We start from the raw sequence: 24,314 nt of genomic DNA, 5'->3' as shown, positions 1-24,314 counted from the left end.
CCAGCCCTGAAAAAGAGAATTAATTTCATTAGGTCCAGTATCAGCCTATGTGAATTTTATTTTTGTTCTTGGCTTTATTTTCCACAGAGGGGATCTACAACTATTAACAAAGAAAAGGTTTGAGAAATCATCATGTCTAACTACTTCATATTTCCAATTTTATTTATACTGCTATTATTATTTCTGTTGCAACTGAATGCAAGTATCCAATCATAGGGAAGAAGAAGATGGATGTTGGAGAACCTCCTCTCTTCTATCCTCTACTTCATTAATTAAGGCATTTATGATTTACTCTCAGTCTAGTGCCACTCAAGACCTGCCCTGTACTTCTCCATGGCTTCTCCAGGCCAAGCATCCTTCATTTAAGGGTTGCGCCAAGCTTGGCTTTTCACCAGAGCTTACCAACCAACCTACAGAGATACATTGTCTACCTACCACAAGTGTACTACAGGTATGCAGACATGGTGATTTCTTCAACGGTCAGATGTTCCCTCTGTGTACCCCAGAACAAGTATGAATGACATGGCATGATACTGAGAAAAAAAGGTTCTGAAGTACTGATTTGAGTCTGATCACTTTAGAGACTCATTTGAAGCCAGACATTTTTTTCTGAGAAACAATACTAGAGAAAGGAATTATCAATAGATTTATATTTTATTTCAAGACTTAAAAATTACAGTGAGTATCCATTCTTTTCCTAATAGAAAAAATTTTACCTTATGCTTGGTGTTTCCAAAGGCCAAGGATGGACTTTTAAAAAACCACTGTTTCTGAACCTTAAGTGTAGAACCATTCATATATATCCTTTTCTCCACTGACCTTTCCCCTAATGGTTTTAACAGCCATTAATGTTCTTTGCCTGAATTAATTTATTTCAACAGGCATTGGAGAGTAGTATTTGCATTTTTCTGTTTTAAAACCAAGGCATTTTATTTGAGTGAAATAAAAACAAAAACAAAAAACCATAAATGTAGAGCCACTCAAGGTAACCCACCTTTATAAGAAAATTTCAGACAGGAAATCTTACCTGCCCTTGTATTTGTCCTTCATAGCCATGTAGTAGTAACTCTCTTTTGTGGGTGCCACTGCAGGAGGGAGGGTAATTCTAGGAGATTGTCTGACTAACTAATATGAGGTCTTTTAAGGTGTATGTGTGGGTATGTGAGAGAGTTAGAAACACACAGAGAGAATTAGAGATTGACAAAGTAGCTGTATAACTTACAAATAGATGTGCTTTTTACAAAGTCCTAAAAAGCAGAGAGTGTGAGAGTGAAAATGCAGTTAAGATATTAGAGGTATTATCTCTAAAAGCAGACTGATTGCATTTAATAGCACAGATCATCAAGGAGAGAGGTTCCTAATGGAAAGCCAGGTTAGGACGGAGGGGTGGCAATCCACTCAGTATACAAACTCGACATACAAACTCCATATGACTCACCTGCTTAGCCATGACCCTGGCTTCCTGTGAGCCCATTCTGTAGCTGTCTGGGTGATTTATTAGTTCCTAGCATCCTTGGGGTCTAAAATTGAACCTCTAGAGATATCTGAAAGCTGTAATATTTTCTTTTCTGTTTTTCTCAAAGTGTGATGAGCTAAACAAATTATACTGAGGATTTTTAAAAATCACTTAATTATCTATCCATGAAGCAAAGGTAAGTTACACTACTAAAAACAACATAAAAGGGCCACAAACCTTTGTTTATTTAGATAAAAACTGAAGTTTTATAAAAGGATAAGATTAGTACTTCAATCTTGAGTAACTTACTTATGAGACATTAGGCAATACTGGTACTCTTTTCATGCCTCAATTTCCTCAACTGGAAAATCAAGAAAAATGGTGCATCTTTTGTTTTTGTGACTATTGAATGAATTAATATATGTGAAGGACTCTGTAAAATCTATGGTAATTAGTAAGTGTTCAAAATATATTTGCTTAACAAAGTAAGACCAATCAGACATACAAATAAAGCCAAGCTACTCCAAAAACCTACCCAAAAACAGATCTGCTTCTACCATAAATTCAGACTCTGTCTTGATGAATCTATACAAAAAGGGTACTGTGTTGTTATTAATGGTAAAATCCAGATTCTCATTAAATTTCAAACTAGAAAAATATTTTAAAATCTAATACGTATTATATGTACCAGATATATGTGTGCTGAACAAAATTCATAGCAGCTGCCAAAATTCTTTAAAAAGTTGTCTACCGCTTCCAATTTTTTGCAATCATTTGATTTTTTCCATCCAGCTTTTTCCTCCACCACTGAAGGCAGTTCTTTATAGCTTGACTATTATGTCATTGATAAATACAATGAGTATTTTTTAAAATTTACATTTCCTCCGAAATTTGAAAATGTACATTGTATAGATACTTCTCCAAGGAGGACATAGAGATGGCCCATAGACACATGAAAAAAATGATCAACATCACTAGCCATCAGAGAAATGCAAATAAAAACCACAATGAGATATCACCTCACACCAGTCAGAATGGCCATCATCAACAAATCAACAAGCAACAAGTGCTGGCGAGGATATGGAGAAACGGGAACCCTAGTGCACTGTTGGTGGGAACGCAGACTGGTGCAGCCAGTGTAGAAAACAGTGTGGAATTTCCTCAAAAAATTAAAAATGGAATTACGTTTTGACCCAGAGATTTCACTGTTCAGAATATACCCTAAGAATATCAAAACACTAATTCAAAAGAATGTATATACCCCTAAATTCATAGAAGCACTATTTACAATAACCAAGATTTGGAAACAGCCTAAGTGCCCATCAGTATATGAGTGGATTAAAAAACTGTTATACATTTACATAATAGAATACTATGCATCAGAATAAAGAAAGAAATGCCTACCTTTTGTGACAGCATAGATGGAACTGAAAATTATTATACTAAGTGAAATAAGCCAGTCAGTGAAAGACAGATAATACATGATCTCACTTATAAGATGAATCTAATAAACTAATGAGCAAAATAGAACCAGAGACATAGAATCATGGGATAGACTGACAGCTATAAAAGGGGAGGCATGAGGTAGGGACTGTTTGAAAGAAGGTGAAGGGATTCGTGAAAGAACATATTAAGAACCCATGGACATGAACAACAGAGTGGTAATTGACTATGGAAGTGGGGGGTGGCCTGGATGGGGGAGAGTGAAGGGCAAAAATTGGGACAATAAAACATTAAAAAATAAAATAAAATAAGAAAAGGGACATTGTCTAATTTCAAGTCATTTGTGATGCCACAGTTTGTTTTCTTTCTTAATGGTGGCAAGAATATTTAACATGAGATTTACCCTCTTAACAAATTTTTAAGTTTCCAATATTTTTAACTATAGAAAACATGTTGTACAACAGATCTCTAGAACTTTTTCATCTTATATAACTGACCTTTTTTATCTACTGAACAAGTCTCACTTTTTCCTCCCCCAGTCCCTGAAAATCACCATTCTACTGTGTCTATGAGTTTGATGATTTTAGATACTTAGTAGAAATGGAGTAATACAGTATTTATCCAACTGTGACTGACTTATTTTACTTTGCATGATGCTCTCCAGGTTAATCCATGTAGTCACACGTGGCCTAATTCCTTCTTCTTTTTTTTTAAAGCTGAGTGATTTTTCATTGTAGGTTATACCACATTTTCTTCATCCATCACCTACTGATGGATATCAAAGTTGTTTCCATATCATGGCTATTGTGAATAATGATGCAATTAATATAGAATGTAGATACCTTTTTTAGAACCTGATTTCAATTCTTTTGGATATATGTTCAGAAGTGGACAGTGGAAAGATAAATGATATAGCAGTTCTATTTATAATATTTTGAGGAACCTCCATACTATTTTCCATAGGGGCTGTGCCAATTTATAGTCCCACCAATACAGTATAAGGATTTCAATAACCAACATTTTGCATTTTTATATCATAGCCATACTAACTGGTGTGAGGTCATTTCTTATTGTGCTTTTGAATTGCATTTCTCCCATGATTAGTGATGTTGACCATATTTTCATACCCCTGTTTACCATTTGCAGTCTTCTTTAGAGAAATATCTATTCCAGTTCTCAAGTGGATTACATGGGTTCTTTTGCTGCTGAATTATAAGAGTCCCTTATATGTTTTGGACATTAACCACTAATCAGATATACAAGCATATTAAAAATATATTCTTCCATGCTGTAAGTTACCTTTCACTCTGTTGATTGTGTGTTTTGCATGCAGAAGCTTTTTAGTTTAATGGAGTCCTATGTGTCTAAATTTGTTTCTGTTCCTTCTGTTTTTGGTGTTCTATCTAAGAAGTAACTGCCAGGCCCAAAGCCATGATTTTTCACTGTATTATTTTCTATTAGTTTTACAGTTCTAAGTTTTACATGTAAGTCTCTAATTCACCTTGAGTTGCTTTCTGTATGGTGTTAGATAAGGATACAATTTCGTTCTTTTTCATGCTGATATCGTTTCCCCAACACCATTTATGAAGGTATTATCCCTTTCTCACTCTTTATCTAGGCACCCTTGTCAAAGATCAATTCACTGTATATTTGTGGATTTATTTCTGGGTTCTCTACTCTGTATTATTAATCTATATGTCTGTTTTTATGCCAATACCATACTGTTTTAATTTTTGAATCTTTGTAATATATTTTGAAATCAAGAATTTTGATGCCTTCAGCTTTATTCTTCTTTCTCAAAGTTCCTTAGCCACTTGGGGTCTTTCGTGGTTCCATATGAATTTTAGGATTGTATTAAATTCCGTTGGGATTTTGGTAGAGATCACATTTTCATTGTTTTTCTCCTCTCACACTGATTTCACTTTTTGCCTCTACTTTTCTGCAATTATTATTTCTGCTAGTGCCTCCTCTCTTGCAGAATCCTTTTCTATGCCACAACATCAATTATCAATGAATTTCAAATTTATTTTTCTATTTTAGACACCTCCTTTCAGCTTCAGTTTGATATCCAAATGTCTAGATATAAGTTTCAGTTGGATGTCTTGATGCACTTCCAAGTTCTACATGCTAAAGACAAGGTTCTCCATCTGATTTCCATCCTTGTGGTTTATCTTGGTGAATATTATGTGCAGGGCAATAACAATATTCATCTTTAAACTTTTTCTATTTCTTTCCAAATTTTGATTCTATTTTACCTTTTAGATATTATCATTTTCCTGGCTTTTCTTTTAATCTCTACTACCACCCTCCAATCTCAATATTATTTCTCATATTGAAATTTATCAGGTGTGACTTAAGGCAAAGTATTTAAGTTCTGTGAGCATCTCTTATATAAAAGATGAGAACATTTTTCCTATACCATAACACTTTGTAAGGAATAGTGATATAATGTACATAGACCTTTTCAGTACCTTGCCCAATAAATTCTAGTCACTGTTATTGTTTTTATTATCATTCTACTCATAATCATTAGAATATCATCAATTTCAAGTTGCAAAGTGATTGTATATCCATTATAGATTTACTCATTAAAAATGCCCTGGCTGTAAGTAGTATTTTCATTTCTCAATTGATGCTCAGAGTTTATGACTTTCCCAAGAGCATATGGGTAGATAGATGGTAGAAGAGCCAGAGCACAAATGTAGATCTGGCTTCAAATCCTCTTCTTTTCCCACTACACTATCTTCTCTTCCATAGGAAGGTATTTCAAGGTAGAGGACATGGGCATCCCTGAGGAATCATATAATTAACTCAATGCACTCAAAGTAAAGTGCATATTCATTAATCTTGAGCCGAAACTTTATGTCTGTTGAGATTGGTTTCAGTTAATATGTCCCATTGAAAACACTGAGAAACATTGTTTTAATAAGGCCCCTTGAAACTGATTAGCAAGTAAACTCACTTTTGGCAATTACAGTGGGGGATTTGTTTGCAATAAAGAGAATTATAATAAGACCCAGAGAGACAGTTTCATCATTAACACTTAGGCAAACTCTAACTACAGTTTCTCTTTACTTAATGATTATTGTTTTATTTAATTAAAATCAACTGATGAAGAATGGTACCTACTAGAAATGACATTTTTCTTAATTTTCCCAGATACTCAAAACTTTTGCATTCTGACTAGAAATGGAAACACTGACCTAATTGCTTTCATATTACATAGTACGGGCAGGCAGTGGGCACTTGGGAACTTCTGAATTCTGTGATAAATTAAGTGCATGTAATCCAGTACCAAATAATTTGGGAATATAATTACTGATTAATTCATTTTTCAAATACAGTGTCGAGCTACTACTTTGTTCACAACTAAGGTTTTTGACATATGCCATGACCCTAAAGGCCACACTAGAATGTTAATGCTTTCTAAGATATCTAAGGATACTGATGGATGTTTAATTCTTTCCTTACTAAAGAAATGCAAGAGAGTCAGCTAGGTAAAGTCCCATTCAAATGTAAATAGGATAGAAATATCAAATGTCGGGCACACATTCTAGCAATGAAAGACAACATACGCCATCTGAGCACCGTTTAGATGGAGCTGATGGTTTGCGATTTGTAATAATTAGGCAAAGAATTAGTTTCTGCAAACCTTCAGAATACAGATTATAAAGTGAACTATGATAAAATGCTTATGACTGTGTTTGGTCATTTTCTAGAAATAGGATAAGACAGAAGAATTTCATCACAATAGAAATATTATATTAAAAGATATCAAATTAAGTCATTCCACAAAAAAAAAAAAAAACAAATGAAGTCAAGTTGCCTGAAGGAATAACTCAAATCTGTTATTTTAAAGTATCAAGGAAATTATTGCATGTGTGTGTGTTTAAATAAACCAAAAGGAATACAAATGAAAGCATATGCAAAGGATTGCCCATGAATAGACATAGGAATTAAGTATCAAAAATTAAGTAAAGAAAAACATTTTATGTGAATTGAGTCAGGAATTCAAAATATAAAAGAAAAAATAACTAAATAGAAGTTTATTTTAGCTCCTTTATTTGAGGCTCCTGACACAAACTGGACACTCAATAAATCATTGTTAAATAATAAATGAATCCTTCAGAAAGTTTTTGGTAATTTGACTCCCAACAGTGTCAAGTTCATTGTTTTAAACTGGTTTCCTCCTTTATATATATTTATTTAACTATTAGTAAAATATAAATTTTATTTTTATTTATATACATTATATAGATACATATAAGTTATATGTATCTATATGTATGTATACACACATGAATTTATGTATATATTCAATCATTCATAAAATATAACTTTTACTAATAGTATTTATTTTACTAATGATTAAACAGATGTACATAAAAAACACCATTTTTAAAGAATGAGCTTTGCAAAGTGAAGTATACATAATAATTATAGTTAGTGCAGAAAATTAATGCACATAAAGTACTGTTGGCAGTTAAAGCTTGTTGAGCAATTCATTTATTGGTCAATAATAATTTCCTGAGTCCCCAGTCTGGGTCAGAACTGTCGATAGATAAAGCCCTATAAAGAGACTAATACCAGCAAGTAAAATATATGTGTAAATGATATTGAGGGGGGAAAGGGAGAACTCAGGGAAGTGAGGTAATACGAGTAATTAATGCTTTATAGTGCTTATGATAGGTCAGACATGATTCTAGATCTTTATACGCTTGAACTCATTTAACCCTCAAAGCAGCACTTGACACAGTCATTGTGACTATTTTTGGTTTAAAGATGATGGAAACAAGACACGAGACATTATGTGACCAAGTCCTGTAATGGCACATAGTGGCAGAGCCAGAATTTGGACCCAGACAACTTGGCTCCTGTGTCCTCACACTTCGCCTCTGTGAAAGGGTCCCGGAGTGAAGGCGTGAGATATCTAAAAAAAAAAAAAAAAATCCAGGTAGAGGGAACAAATACCTAAGGCCGGCCTGGAGTACCAGAAGTCACTGTGGATAAAAGGATGCAAATAGGGTATAGAGATTGAGATCATTGTTGTCAGAAAGCCTACCAATGGCCAGATGCTTCTGGATCTCGTGAACCCCAGTAAGAACTGTGGATTTTACTTGTGGTGAAGTGTGCAACTATTGCAAGATTCTGTGCCAGGGAGTGAGACAACATAATTTGCTGTCTAATTTATTGTTTAAAATAATTATTCTGTTTTAAAATTCAACTGGAGAGGGAAAGGATGGATACAAGCAAATTTACTTGAAAGGATGGTGGAAATAGTAAAACAAATTATTAAATCAGAATCCCTCTGACTCAGATCACAGGGCAGGAAGGGGGACAAGTGTAAACAAATGATGTCAATACACTAGAAGTGGTTTTGATATTTAAATTGTTTGCCGTTAATTTTTTTTTTTTTTTTTTTTTTTTGCTCTGCTTTGATTATTCAAATTGGATTGCCCATACATCACCACAGACGAGTGATTTCATGGTGAGATCATTCTAGTTCAAATATGAACTGACTTTACCTTTGCTTTTATGGGCTAATATTTTCCTAATTGGAACTTTCTAATCACAAGGACAGTAACCTTGGGGCAGTCATGTCTGGGGAACCTTAGGCATTAACTCTTTAGGGAATAGAAACTTGGTATATAAAGGCCCTGTCCCACATTCACATACCCTCACTATCCCAGGGTCATTGGGAAGCAGACCCCTGTGGAAACACTCAGGGCAGGATTTCTCCCACAACCAGGGAGGTTAACAGGTACTGCTGGTCATTTCCACAACCCTCTTGCCTCAAGGCATTCAGTTATCCCCACTAAAAAGAAAGTAGATGGCCCTGCCTTACTCTTCTCCAACCAGGTAAAGCCGCCATCTATACACAAGAATGAAGTAACCTTCTTAGCTCTCCCAAAATATGTCCCTCCATGGCTCTCTGAGACCTGAGTGTTTTCTTTTTTTTAGAGGAAAAAACATTTTTTGGTCTATTAATAAAACTTCAGAGGCCAATTCCTACAGAAGAAGAGCATTTATATGTGTGAGAGTTGTCTTTCAGGAGAAAATTTTGATGATTTAAAAAAGCACATATCAAAGAGACACTCATGGGTGAAAATAATACACAAAAATGGAAGCTGGTCTTTTCACAGTTTTAAATCGATGAAGTTTTATAGGTTTTCATGGTTTTCATTTTATTATGGATGTAGAAGGAAGGACAGTAAACTTGGTTACAGCATGTGTGCAAAGAAAAGACCCTCAACACTAAAACTTCATTCATTGCTTAGGAAACATTTAAAGTGATGTTTATCATGAACGACTGCAAGTAGGACCAGAGTCAGTATGTTTCTATGTCTGGAAATGGAAAATGCTGGCCAGGTCAATACTTCTCTCATTTTCTCTTTGATTCTACACCAAGATACTGAGCTGTAGTACCAATAGCTGTGTTAAGATGCCAGCTCAGGAAGACAAGTCAGTTCAACAATTCCATTGAAACACTCTTCTCGCAAAGTGGGCTTTGGCTCCACCGAGGAGAAAGAAAATGGATAAGAAAGAACACTGTTTTTGTGTCAGATTTTATGTATATGTGTGTATGTGTGTGTTTATATGTATACATACATATGTGTATGTATGCATATGCATGTATGAATGTATATAGATTTGTTTTATTTTTGGAGAACACACTATGTATAAATTATACTATTAGATGGAGTCAAAAGAGGAAAAAGGGAATTTCTAACCACTTTCACCAAACCTTTAAGAAAAAGTTTCCTTTTGAACAGTGTATTCGGGAAGAGAAGCGGATTATTCTCTCTATTTTATACACCTATCTATTTATTTATTCACTCATTCATTCAAATTTGATATAGTGAGGATTTCTAATTTTATTTTCATCCCCAAATTAAAGTTAACTTTCTCAGCCATAAAGGTGGAAAGAGGCTAATAATTTCCAATAAACACACTATGCAGGTGGTCATAATCATAGACGAGCTACATGCAGAAAAATAAGATGCATTAATTCTGCTGTGGAGGTGGAGATGCCAGGGCATGAAGGGCCAAGGAGGTACGGAGACTTCATAAATATGGTGGCAATTGGAGGAAGACATGGCTCTGTCTTTTCTACGAATATAGAATCTGAATAAGGAGAAGTGACTTTTAGCAACCTGAGGAAAGCTGCCCATGATCTGGTTCTGTCTTATCTCCCTTCTTCTACAGTTGCACAGGTTGCCGACGGACTGACAGCTGGAACCCCTAAGCAGGGACCCAGAGGCGATACTGATACATTCAAAACTGTGGACACAAAGGTCATTGCTTTAATGATGATAACTTTCCAAACATGAAATTATTCTTTCTCCTATCAAAGAGATGACCCCTTTTAAAAGGAAACATTTTTGCCACTTCATTGAAAATTAACAGATTATAGGAATAATTTCTGATTATAAATGCAAAAAGTAATTAAAATAGAACTCTATGAAACACTTTAACCTAGAAAACTACATTTGAAAAAATATATATATATATATATTTAGCTCTGCTCACAAGTGTTTCTTTTATTTTTAGAAAGCAGAACTTGAAAATGAATTAGCATACATATATATACACATATATATAAATCATATGGCCTCCTTTTTCTTTTTGTTGAATATCCTGCTTAACTTCTATTTAGAATAACCTATAATTATTAAAATAGAAAAAAATGTATTCAGAGAGGTGAAAATAGTACAGTATGGTTTTGTTCCACCAAGAAGAAAAAGTTGTTTTAAAAATTCTTTTCTCCTTATCCATTATAATGTAAAATTACCTATATCTCAAATATTAAGTATATTTACAAACATATAAAGTTTTTTGTTTTTCTAATCTTTGCTATAAAACCTTCAATTGATTTATTTTCTATTTGCTTTCAATTTTGGGCCTCATAAAATTATATATAGCAAGAGATGATAATCTGAAATGAGCTTATTTTTTCTGGTATTCTATTTCAGTGAACAATAATTTCTGAAGCTACAACACACTAGAGCTGGCATCAGATGACAATTCCTCAGTCACGCTTATTTGTCTGTGGCTCTATCTTGTCTTTTTTCAGCTGAGGCACGAGAATAAATGGCTGAAAGGAACAGCACCAGGGTAACAGAATTCATTCTGTTGGGCTTTTCAGTCCAAAGGGAGATTGAAATCATTCTTTCTGCTCACTTTTGTGGTATATGCTCTAACTTTGGTAGGAAACATTGGGCTGATTTTATTAGTCCGACTGGATGCTCGACTTCACACGCCCATGTACTTTTCTCTCAGTAATCTGGCCTTTGTTGGCTTTTGTTACTCCTCTTCAATCGCCCTCAAGTTCCTGGAGACCCTCCTGACCCAGTGCAAGTCTATATCTTTCCATGCATGTGCAACACAGCTGAGATTTTTCCTAAACTTCTTGATTTCAGAGATGTTTCTTCTTGCGGTAATGGCTTATGCCCGCTATGTGGCCATCTGCAATCCTCTTCTCTACAGGGTGATCATGTCCCACAAGGTGTGTCTGCAGCTGGTAATGGGTCTCTACTTATACAGCTTTTCTGTTGCTGTGCTCCACACAGTTGTTACTTTCCAACTGATCTATTGTGGCCCCAATATTATCAACCACTTCTACTGTGATGATGTCCCTTCAATGGCCCTTGCCTGCTCAGACACCAGCCTCAAAGAGGTCTTGATTTTCATCTTTGCTGGATTCAACATGATCAGCTCTTTGACCATGGTCCTTATTTCTTACTTATACATTGTGGCTGCCATTCTGAGAATCCAATCTACAGAAGGGAGGTGCAAAGCATTCTCAACTTGTGCCTCCCATCTGACTGCTGTGACTATATTCTATGGGACTCTGATCTTCATGTATCTGCAGCCGAAATCGAACCATTCCCTTGACACAGACAAAATGGCCTCAGTATTCTATACAATAGTCATTCCTATGCTGAACCCCATGATCTACAGTTTGAGGAACCGTGAGGTAAAAAGTGTCTTGAGAAAAGCCATTGAAAAATGTTATGGCCTGCCTCTAACAAACTTTAAAAAGTGACTTGGAACAATGCCTGATTTGGAACAAGGCCACATGCAGATACGTTGTTTTTATAGTCTTTTGATGAAGTTAATTCATTTTTATCATTCTTCATATAAGTAATATTATTTTTACGTGAGTTCTATTTTTATATAGCTTATAATAAGATTAAATATTTAAAGGAGTAGAATTTAGATTTTTAACAAATTGCTACTATTTAGATATATGTCTCTGATAGCTTGGACTTGGAGGGTCTCTATTCAACAAATAATAAGATTTATCTGTTCCTTGTAAATGTGTTTTCTATTTTGTATACTAGTAGAAGAGAGAAAGGGGGCAAGGAGGGTGATAAAGTAAGTTTCTCGTCCATCTTCATGTCATTTCATGAAATGGCCTGTTCCTCAACTGTCCTTTCTGTTGGCCATCATCTTCACTCTGCCTCTGACTGCCACTGGAATCGTTACTGATCACTCCCTGAAATTATGGAATTAACATAGATTCTAAAAAAAGCAACCTGCAGAATTATAAGATTGTGCTGCTATAATCTGTGTACTGTGATAGGTGTTAGAATGAATCTAGCAGCTCAGGAAATAGATTTTGTTTATTTGATAATGAAGCTATGAACAAGATGAACAAGAATAAAATAAACAAGCAATGAGCAAAGTGAAGTTTATTATCAAATAAGCAAAATGAAGCCACGCCCACAGTGTGTCAGAATTACATGTGAACCCTTTCCTTCTACGAACTGATTCCCCTTTTTATTCTGTCATTCTTGCTTTCATCTTGCCAACGGCTCATGATTCAAACCCAGGCATGACCAGTAATCAAAATCTTTCTGCATTCAAACTATGTAGGAAATTAGTTCTTGGAATCTTAGGGTCTTGGGTTCAAACCCAAGTTTTACCACTTCCAGCTCAATGACATTGGTGGAAAAAAATTAAAAATTGTTTTAACATTATTGAGTTCTGGGTAAGGAGTACTTATAAAGCTCAGGAACTCAAAGTTCGCTTTGCCCTATAATTACAATTCATTAAACAATGTGGGAAGCATATTGGATACCCAAGTTTCTTCCAGTTCTGTTTGAATATTATATGACTACAATTAACCAATGCTATTAACGTCAGAGACTTTCGCAATAAGACTTACTGTATTTTGTCTTACTAGAAACTTAACAGTCTTAAGTATTGCAGATGTTATTGAACTGAAAAAATTTAAAGTGGTGAGGTATATTTAAACCCAATGAGAAGTAATGCCTGATATGCAGAGTTGTTGTATATATACCTAATAACACATGCCTATACATATATACTAACTATATAAACTATACATATATATGATAGGCAGCTGTGTGTGTGATTGTGGTGACTTGTCATAAAGTTATGTTGTTTTCTGGTTTTTGGTTATTATTATGCTTTTATTATGATTTTTCTTACATTGAAATATTACATTTATTTTTTGCTTAATATATTTTTATTTATTTTTTTGTGTGTTTTTTTTAAAAACTTCATCCTTTATTTTTAATTAATTTCAAACAAATAAAAAATTTTTCAGACAAAAAGAAAGAAGAGAAATGGAATGGGGGGCAAAATAATCTCAATTTGGGATATATGAGTCTTTTGTCTTTTTTTGTCTTTTTTTTTAATTATTGTTTTTCTATTACAGTTGTCCCACTTTTTCCCCCATTGCTCCTCCCAATTCCACCCACCCCTTCTCCCTCAGTCATTCCCCACTCAGTTGTCCATGTCTATGGGTCATTTATACTAGTTCCTTTACTAGACCCTTTCCCTTCTTTTCTCCCCTCCACCCCCCCACCCCCCCAGTCACTGTTAGTCTGCTTCTTGTTTCCATGCCTCTGGTTCTATTTTGCTCATTTGTTTGTGTTGTTCATTAGTTTCCTGTATTAGGTGATATCATATGGTATTTGTCTTTCACTGCCTGGTTTATTTTGCTAAGTATAATACTCTCAAGTTTTTTAATTAACTCATACTTTATTTAGATGAATATGAAAATTAAACCATGTAATTACTTCAAATGAGAAATATTTGTGCCAAACATCATAAATGGAAAGGAACAAAAATTATTGTAAACACTCAAACATTTAAAATAACCAAATGTCTGGGTAACATATAAAATTGTCTTATGTACTTGTATTTTGGGAAATAATGGCAAAAGAAATTATAGTATAGGATAATCAGAAGTTTGTAATAATCAGTTTAACTTAAATCATTCCAAGTTATCTTAATATAGGTTCAATAGTCAAGTTTAGATATTACATTATTTGAAGTTATAAATATTAAACTATGTATTTTAAAAATTATTTTTATGTCTGCCTCAATCAACCCCATTACCATTATTAAAACAGCAATAAGATGTTCTAAGAGGATGCAAATGGTACAGATTTTGGAGAGAAAGTACTGAATTATAATTATGACTTTTAAGCTCTTAAATTGATTTCCTTTTGGAGGGGGACACCATCACAGAGAAATTAGTCTTGAAAGTCATTACTATCAATTGTCAAGGGCAAGTACTCAAGAAAAGAGAATATCTTTGCTATGATTTTGGTTTTACTTGTTTTGTAATTCCATAACATAACATTAAAAAGTTAAGAGAATAGTACAAAGCTTATGCAGGAGAGAGTAAGAAAGAACTCATAATGACTCAAGAACCATATTTCTGACCACAAGCAGCAAAGGCTCAACTTGAGACTGGCACTGTGAGTAGGATTTAAAGATTAGTAAATTATACAGGAATCTGTGTCCTTCCTCTGGGTAGCGTACTGGATTCAGACAAGGTTGTTGCAAAGTCACACAACTACTAAACATACACCTGCTGGACTTGTTACAGAACGTGGTCTCCAAAATTCCCCAGAGCCTGCGGTTTGGGAGGTGGGGGAAAGGGAAAGCTTTCCAGATGCCTTTGCATAGCTATGGCTGGTATCTAGTGTCTTAGTTACGCAGATGGCTTTAGTTCTTCCAAGGCTCCAAGGCGATGGGAGGGGTTTTGATCATGCAATGGTGAGGAAAGCATACAGGGCATGCACAAGGTTCTGTGAGTGGTCAGAACCGGTTACCCTGCCCACTGCATCACAAGCCACAGCCAGGGATTTAAAAATAAGGTGGCAGCCATTTTGGGGAGTGATCCAATGGTTTGCAAGGAGGTAGAGTAGAGGGATGGGTGCAGTTTGCAAGGAGGGAGAAAGAGAGCAACATGTGGTTTTAGAAGGAAAGAGATCCGCCCGGCTTTGAAAGATCAAGGAGAGAACCATGTGTGATCCAGTGTAACACAGCACATGTTTTTCTGGACTGTTATAAGGAGGCTGATGACATCGTACCCCAGATCCTGAAGGAGAGAGCTGACAGATAAGGGATGGGGAACTTCTGGGCATGTTTTTGGCTTCTAGCCTTTTGGGGGGCCAGGGAAGTGCTGGGTCCCGTGCGAGAACAGGGCTCTGAGCTGAAGTGCTCACTGCCCTCCCCAGGTTGGAATCCTGTAAATAAAGATCTGTTTTCCTCAACACTAGTTGTTGGGTTTTACACCAAGGCGCCACGTGAAAGAACCCCCTTTTCACTCAGTAACACACTGACATATTCAGCACCTGTCAGAACCCAGGACCCACAGCGCCTCAGTTACAGCAGGTCCAAGTATTCAAAAGCCTTTCCTCACAGGTCAGACTCATAGTCATCCTTTCATCCAGGAACTGTGGAAAGCAAGCATTACCCCTTTTTGAGAGAGGAATTAAGTCAGATGTTGAAAATCCCTTAAAATGGAAATCATCTTCAAGAGTAATTATGAAACACTTGGACTTAAAAGTAATTTATGTAGGTGATGTGTTATAAATCCATTTTCTGTTGATAATTGAACTAAAAGCTACACAGTAATAGTCAGGTCCCAGGGAGCTACAAAGCAATTTCACTTTCTAACTCACCAGACTGGTTGTGGGATGGAAATTAACGCTTGTTCTCCAACGTGTTATAGTTTTCCCACTTTATTTTCTTTCTGTTTCATGCAAACAAACAGATCTACCTTTCACCAACTTGTTTTCATTACCCATGGAAACTTGCACGTCTTATCTTTGTAAGGCAATAGGGAATGTGGGATGCATTCAATGATGGGGTGAACCAAGAGCAGGGGGTTTTACCCCCTCCTGGTTAAGACAGAGGACCGGGTTTATTTTATTCAATACCAGGAGAATAGGCAAATATCTGAGGAAATTTAAATATCCTAGAAGCAAAATTTGCTGTAAGAAGTAGATGTGAGATGACAAGGATCATGTTTCTCAAAAGTATTATAAGAACACTTTAAGGGAAGATTAGGATACTGGCTAAGAGGTATAACCAGCGAACCCCCAAATACAGTGATTCATTCAATGAGATAGGATTTTCTTTCTCTCTCAGGCAACAGTGTGAGTTAGGGGTTAGGGTAAGGCAATTAGATCTTTAATATGTGGCTTCCATGTTTGGATCTAGGGCAATAATTTCAGTGGCAACAATTTTAAGTAAGCAGAGAGAGAGAAAAAATCCAAGTCCAGTGGCTTTGACCTTGAGGTGATGACACCTAGGTCTTGATAATATTCTTCTAACAGCTCATTGCCAAAACTTCAAAACAAGGTTATGGGCCTGGCTATTAAGGAAAGATGAGAACTTTAGTCAATAACTGGATGGCCAGCATTTTTTTAATAGTAGGAATATCTCTATGCTGAGGATCATAGAAAATATTGTCTAAAAATGTCAGGTTATAATGTCAATCTCTATGAAATCAGTTGCTCCTTGAGCATCCTTACTTTTTGTACTTGACATTAACTCTTTAGAAACAAATATGAGTGGTTTAAGAACATTTTTAAAAATCTTTTGTTAACAGAGTTTTCAATACCAACCAATGGTTCTCTTTCCCCCAACTCAGACTCTAATGTTATGAATGAGAATTCCCCTCCCCGCACCATCTGTCTTTCCTCAGATCCATTCTAAGGAAAAATGGCCCATGCTTAATTAATCTGAGTTACAATATTGTCTCTGAATTAGTCCATTTTAAGGGTGGTATTGCTACAACTATATGCTGCTTGTCCGAGTTATCCCTCACATACATGAGTGTGTACCCCTTTTAATTAGATTAGCACTTACATAAGAATAAACTCACTCATCAGGAATCCCTTCTACTTTCCATTTGCCTCAGTACTGGTAAGTTAGCAAGAGTCATCAAAGGTAGACAAATCTGTATTCTGCTTGTATAAAAAATGGAATGGAGATGATGAGGACTGCAGGTGCACCAATCTAGATAACTGAACAGCGAGCTTTCTAAGATTTTTCACCAGGCCCACAGGGATACCATTTGACCTGTATTTATTACATTGGAGTGCATGCTTCGTGCAATAGCATTTAGTTGACAGTGTTTCTTATCTGGTTGATTCACTCTAGGCACTAAAAGCTTGACTTAAGCTGCAAGCTACAGAACCAAAACGTTTAACATTAGTACAAAGAGCTGGAATCAAGTGATAGTTTCAAAATGTATCAACCAAAGGTTTAAAAGAACAAAGGTGAGATTTTAAATATCAGAAAACTTATACTGGTTTATTTTTTTATTATGATGAAGGAGGGGAAATCTTTAGTCATAAATTTTTAACCCTTTTAACATCAGAAAATTTATACTACAATCCAAAGTGAGGAATAAGAGTAATTAAACAGATTACTAAAACACATTGTTAACTATAAAACAATACATTCTGAGGACAAATCTTATAATTGTATTGAGATACTAGTTGAAGGTTCTGAAAACAATATCATTTTTAAAAATCCATGTATACATAAACACTATAGAACACTTTTTTGGTAAATTAGGGTCCATCAATATCCTGTATTCATAGAAAAGAGAGAATTCTTATTACTCTTACTCTCATGAAATATGTATATGAAATAGATCCTAGGAAACCATGTTTGATTTCAACAAGAGTGCCTCCAAATTAACATGTATCTAAACTTATTTATGAGTTTTTCTAATGACTACACTTATCACAATTTTATATACACTGTAAGTGACACTAATATTTCAGATTCAATAATATGGTTGCATACATGATATGGAGCAGACTTAGCCATTTGAGTTTATTCATAGGGTTAAAGCATCACTGTATGAGATTGAACCTTTAATCATATGTTGTCTTTAGAAAAATATTTTTGAGCTAAGACTTTTATGCCCGGGCATTTATAATAGGCAGCAGCACACCACAAAAATATCTATTATAGCTTCACTGCCCCAAGTTTGCCTTGATGATTGCTTTGTTGACTGCCTCTTTCACATCTTTGTTTCTCAAGCTGTAGATCATGGGGTTCAGCATGGGGATCACTGTGGTGTAAAACACAGCCACCATTTTCCCCCGCTCCACAGATTCTTCAGTGGGCCTCCTGAGATACATGAAGATGAGAGTCCCATAAAACATGGTAACAGCTGTCAGGTGGGACCCGCATGTGGAGAACGCCTTCCTCCTTCCCTCAGCAGAGTGCATGCGTAGCACAGCTACTACGATGAGGGTGTAGGAGATGAGGACCACTGAGAGGGAGTATGTGAAGTTAATTCCAGCAATCACAATCATGGTGTATTCTTTGATGTGGACACCCCCACAGGCAATCTTGATGAGAGGAGGGTCTGCACAATAAAAGTGGTTGATTTCAATGTTTCCGCAGAAGTACAAGCCATATGTCCACAGTGTGCATATTAGGCTCACAGAGAATCCATAGACATATGGCACAGAAATGAGCCGAACACAGACAGACCTGGACATTTTACTGCCGTAAAGCAAAGGGTTGCAGATGGCCATGTAGCGATCAAAGGCCATCACGGCCAAGACATAGACCTCCACATGGACAAGGGCAATGAAAAAGTAACATTGCACCAAACATCCCACATAGGAAATGGTTTTTGTCACTGACAGCAGGTTTTCCAGCATTTTGGGAGTGACATTGGAAGAAAAGCACACATCCACAAAAGACAAATGACTCAAGAAAAAGTACATAGGGCTCTGAAGCTGGGGACTGATGCTGATCAAAATGATCATACCAATGTTTCCTAATAGAGTGACTATGTAAACTATTAGGAACACCACAAAAAAGAGAACTTGAAGCTCCTGGCGACTGGTCAACCCAAGAAGAATAAATTCTGACACATCCGTGAAATTTGGCATTGTTTTTACATAGACCCAGTCTGTTATAGCCTATGGAGAAATTAAAAATAAAAAACATAAATGGATTTGCTTTATTCTTGAAATTTTGAGTCACATTTATCTTTTTTCTAATTCAAATAATTTAAAAATCATTGTGGGTTTTGCACAATGTCCAAGATAAGAATATATAGGCATAATTGTTTTTCTAAATAGATCTTATAAATAGTTACTGTCAATATTTATCAGTTTTTATCTGTAAAAGAGGAAATTACATTAATTGCTAATACATATTAAAATTAGACATTTATATTTTGCTAGATTATGACACTACTATTAAAATCATAGGAAACAAATATGACTAAAGCAGACTAAAAGTTGTCAAACAATGGCTAAATCAAATTCCACATGGACTTATTTATCACAGAAGTATTCTATATTCATATGTACATGGATTTTTTAATATGAAAGTGTAGTCAGAATCTTCAGCTAGTGTCTCAATACATTGGTATCACAATCTAGTTATTAACATAGTCGTCCCTCGTAAGCCAGCATATGATATCATATGCTTTCTAACATGAAATTTCCAGTGATATTTTATTTTGTTTAGGAAACATCCTTGTTTGATTGCAACTACTTGCAGGGGTGAGGTAAGAGGGACTAACAGCACAGACTGTCTCAGTTGTACAGTTATCTCAGAAAAGTAGACTACAAGTGGTTTAATCACCTAGCACCCCCTACTAAAATTATGTCAGTAGATAAATACCATGGGGGTAAAGTTTAGGTAACATGTTTTAATGACTAGTGTGTCTCATCTCAGAGAACCAATCAATTCTATGCCTTATTATTCATATCCAGTTTGGTATCACTGCAAGAAGAAACTTCTCAAACAACATATCTCTACACTTCTACAGTTCTCCGAGAACTAAACCCTTGCCATGAGTTCGCAAGGATCTAAATATAGGGTTAGCATAGTCCTGAGAAATTAAGCTCTCCATAATAATAGTGCTCAAAGGGTATATTACTGAACTATAAGTGGGCCTTGATTTGTAATCGCTTACATTAATTTATTTTACAAACATCAAAGCTAATAACATGTCAGATGCATTTGTGATTTAGAAGTAATCTAAATTCTGAAAATATGAGGGTGAACAAGATATACAAGATTCTGGTTTGCATTGCACTTTATTCTTGTTGAAAAGGTATGAGTAATAACAAGTATACAAGCAAGTTAATTTAGGGATGGAGTTGCTGTGACAGAAGTACAGCTCGCTAGTAAGATCAGAAAATAAGGGGAAGTGGAGTGCAGACAGAGGGGTCAAAATGATCTCTCTGAGAAGGGGACCCCTGAGTCAGTGGGAAGTAGCCAGCTGCATAGAAATATGAAGGAATAAGCAGATGAAATGCAAATGCAAAAATTCAGAAGAGGAAGTATTAGCTTGGCATGTTGAAAAAGGGTGTTGCTAGAGGCACTCCTTTATACATTAAAAAGTGCATGAACTCTATGATAATATCATGGCACCTGCGATTAGAACTTAATTAATCTCAATAAATTATTTCTTACCCCTAAAATGCTTAATACATAAATTAAATATAGCTTCATGACTGTAGCTCATCTGTTTTACTCTGTTTAAGTGTGGAAATACTTAGGCAGGTGAGAGCTAAGGTCAGTGATTTTTCTCTGTAACCATTCCTGACTTCCCTTGAGGAACCCCATAGTTCTCTACTGAACAGAGTTTCACTTTGGTTAATGCTACTACTCTATTGTTTTAAGAAGAAAACATAGAAAAAGCCTCAAAGTACCTAAAAACATAAACTAATACTACTCGAAGTTTGCTTCAGTCCTTACGTGATGTGTGTATTTCTTGTCCTCTACACATAATTACTAGCTTTGTGGTAGTAGAGTTCATCTCATTCATCTTGGAACTCTTTAAAATTCCTAGCTTGGATGTTATGTAGAACAGATATTCAGAAATATTCACACATATGATTTCTTTAAAAAGTGTCTCAATCTCTAGATCTTCACATAATGCATTATAATATTCCAATGTTATTAAAACTCTCTGAGAAAGATTGTTCTAGTGACAAGCATCTCAACTTTATAATGTTAGTAAGAATGGTTCACTTGCATTGAATGCTTTGGAAACTTTTGCATGCAAAGGTTATGAAACAGGTCCTATTGGCATTGTCACTTTACAGATGAGGAAATCAGTGCACTGTGAAGCTAGGAAAGTCTCCATGGGTCAGATATCTGCTAATTGACCAGATTGGGGTATAAACCAATTAATTTAACTCCAGTGTGATACCCTTTCATTGCTACCTGTTTGATAACCTATTATTCTATTTCTACACATTTAAAATTTAGTTTGATTATCCTCCAAGACTAAACAAATCTATCCTTTTAATACTTTACCCTTGATGGACAGAGCTTTGTGCAACCCTAGAGCAGGCTGAGCTACAGAGATAGTGGGCTGCTGCTTCTCCCTACCTTTCCATGGTCAGGTGACCCCAGAGACCCAGGATCAGATGAGCAAGTCACTTCTGAGATAGAGCTAATTTATTGCACAAGTGTGCATCACCTATAAAAAATAATTGAGAATATAGAATACGCAATTTATAAATGAAAACCAAATTCACTTTTAATAACCTTTCTAGAATTTTTCATGAAGAAAAACCACTGGTGCAATCATACTCACTGGCACAATTTTATCAAACTTCATTAACCTATATTTTAAAACAACAAATGTGCAAGTCAATGGAATTTGTAGAGAATAATGAATGGGTAAAAAATGAGGAATAAAAAGTTTTATAAATCCTTATTGTAGCAAGATCATTCTTAGGAAGTTTTTAATAAACTCTGAATAGAAATAAAAATATTTACCAGTAATATAATTTCACAAAATTAGACTGTAATAATAAATCAGGCTACAAATAAGGTCTCAGTCTTCTCTTCAAAATAGGGGGAAAAATGAAAGATTTGACTGCAGTCATCTGTATTGCATAGAATACAATTTGCAGACCTACCTTCAGCAGAGGAGACCAGCAAATGATAATTTCTTACAATTTATAATGGAATCTGGAACATTAAGAGCATCTCCCCAAGGAACTACCCAGGTGATTATGAAAGAAATAATTATTACTATGCTAGAAACATCTCAGGAGTAGGAGAAGCCAAGGGGTGCTAATTGGAAGAATAATTTTTTTAATAAGGTTAAGAAATAAAAATTCTTGGTCTCATGGTATAATCTCTCACCTTCACACTGGTCCTGCCCTTTTTCTTTCCCATTTGGCAATTATGCATGTCAGAAAAATATTCTTGGCTTGCATCATGCAGAATGTAAGCAGCCACTTTCTTTTCTATTGTATAACCGTTCTAAGAAACATCGTGCGTCAGGAGGCATGACCAGAGCAACTCACACCCTATGAATCTCATGTTATTTTATTTGTTTGTTTGTTTACAGGTGCCAAATGCATCAAAATTATAGATCACTTATAAACATTTAGGGAGAATGAGTACAAGTAAAGTCCTTGGTGAAGTAGTCAATTGTAGAGCAGTTTGACTCAAGGAGTTGAGGCTTTTCTGGGAGTCAGTCAAGCATCAACTTTGAAGTTGGACGTATCAGGGCTCAAACCTTGGCTCTACCACTGTAACTGCCTCAATAGCTCTTCGTACAATGAGGACTCTGCCATCCTACAGTGTGATTTGATGAGCTCAGATGACTTAGGGATAATGCTCAGAACAATGTCTATTTCATATAACACACTCAAAAAACTAAAACGATGCAATTTCAACTCTAACACTTTATAAGTATGATCTCATCACCTCTATAGTTGTGACTAGTATTAGCCATATGTTGGAGAATAAAAATATGCACATGGAAAAAGTAACTATGAGATTTAAATTTTCTACCAAGTTTAGCTAGCTAGCAAGTTGAAGACCCAGAATGTGACCCTATCTTGTTCATAATCTCTAAACTGTATACTCTGTCAACTTAAGCTGAAAATTTATGGACATAATTGTGTTCAAGCAAAGTCCTCTGAATTCCTCAGTTTCCAAGTACCCAGAATTCCTAAAGTCCTCCTAATTTATTATGGAGAAAATACATCAGATAAATTTTTGGCACCAGGTTATTATGATGTAATATGTACCCTTTCAAGAAAATGCAGCTTTGAAAAGAAGAAAGAGTGTGTGTGTGTGTGTGTGTGTGTGTGTGTGTGTGTGTGTGTATGTGTTAGGGACAGAAAGAGCAAGAAAGAGTGACAAGAACAGATTAAATACACTTTGTGTTGGAGATGCTTAAATATAACAAGTTGATAAATGTAGAAATTAAGGTAACAATAATATCTATTTTTAAAAATTTTATACATAAATATCCTGAATTTTCAGCTAATGCCAAAATTTCTTTAAGTTCTGCCAATTCATGTAAATTATGAACCAGAAATAATATTTGAGATAATAAACTACAACTCAAAAGTTAACTAGATGAATAACAAAAATTTAATATTCCAAGGGCACCCACAAATGAATTTTTTAAATTTTCAATGATTTAATTATTTTAGCTTTATCCCTCTCTTTTTTTAAACTTCATTTTTATTGTTGACACTATTACAGATGTCTCAATTTTCCTCCCCTTTGCCCACCTCTACACAGTCTCTCAATTTATTATACATAAAGCAGAGTTTTCTTTAAATAATTTTGAAGTCTAAGTCAATAGCACTTGCTTTGTTATTATTGTTCAGCTTGCTACTCGTGTCCTGTGTATTAATAAATTGGTCAATATAATTTATCTACCAATTTATCATTCATGTCACAAAAGTTAAATGACCACCTTACAAGACTATATCTGTGAGTCTTTAAGAAATAAAAGATGATATCAGATCAGAGTGGAAAGTTGTAATATGAACTTAGTTCATTTGTTTTTTAATTAAAAAATTCCACATATATGTACAGTAATCGTGTGCAGCATTTATACAACCTTCATACAGGTAAAAACAGTGACAACTGAAGGCAAACGAAGTTATACATCAGTTGCATTATGACTGGCAATTACGTGAATACGGTGGATGCTGGAGCTTTGCTCTCCCAGAGCGTTACAAACTGCGACCCTGCAGGTGTCTGCTACATGTGATGACTCAGTTCTTCCTTACAATTTTTTCCCCTTGGGACCTTTGTAGACCCTTTCTGACATAAACATAAGCTTAATTTTAAACTCATTTTTAAATATTGAAATCCACTCAAATCA

At 35.2% G+C, this 24,314-nt stretch overlaps 2 protein-coding genes across 2 annotated transcripts; one reads left to right on the top strand and one right to left on the bottom strand.

Moving 5' to 3' along the window:
• Window positions 1-10,990: 10,990 nt before the first annotated feature.
• On the top strand, window positions 10,991-11,945 carry LOC150017812 (olfactory receptor 8U3-like). The gene is given in 2 exon segments (XM_090267537.1): window positions 10,991-11,067; window positions 11,069-11,945. Coding segments are annotated over 2 exon segments (954 nt in total).
• A 6,217-nt stretch (window positions 11,946-18,162) lies between these two features.
• LOC150017811 (olfactory receptor 5M9) lies at window positions 18,163-19,095 on the bottom strand. Its single transcript, XM_090267536.1, has one exon. The coding sequence runs from the start codon at window positions 19,093-19,095 to the stop codon at window positions 18,163-18,165; it is 933 nt and encodes a 310-aa protein (XP_090123662.1).
• Window positions 19,096-24,314: the final 5,219 nt, after the last annotated feature.

This window comes from Furipterus horrens, unplaced genomic scaffold (assembly GCF_987537825.1).
Source record: "Furipterus horrens unplaced genomic scaffold, mFurHor1.1.pri manual_scaffold_2, whole genome shotgun sequence".
Taxonomy (NCBI): domain Eukaryota; kingdom Metazoa; phylum Chordata; class Mammalia; order Chiroptera; family Furipteridae; genus Furipterus; species Furipterus horrens.
This window is presented reverse-complemented; position numbering and strand designations above follow the sequence as displayed.

What these genes read in the sequence shown, in the direction of transcription:
- LOC150017811 (XM_090267536.1), bottom strand. Translation starts at nt 19,095, where the DNA reads ATGCCAAATTTCACGGATGTGTCAGAATTTATTCTTCTTGGGTTGACC.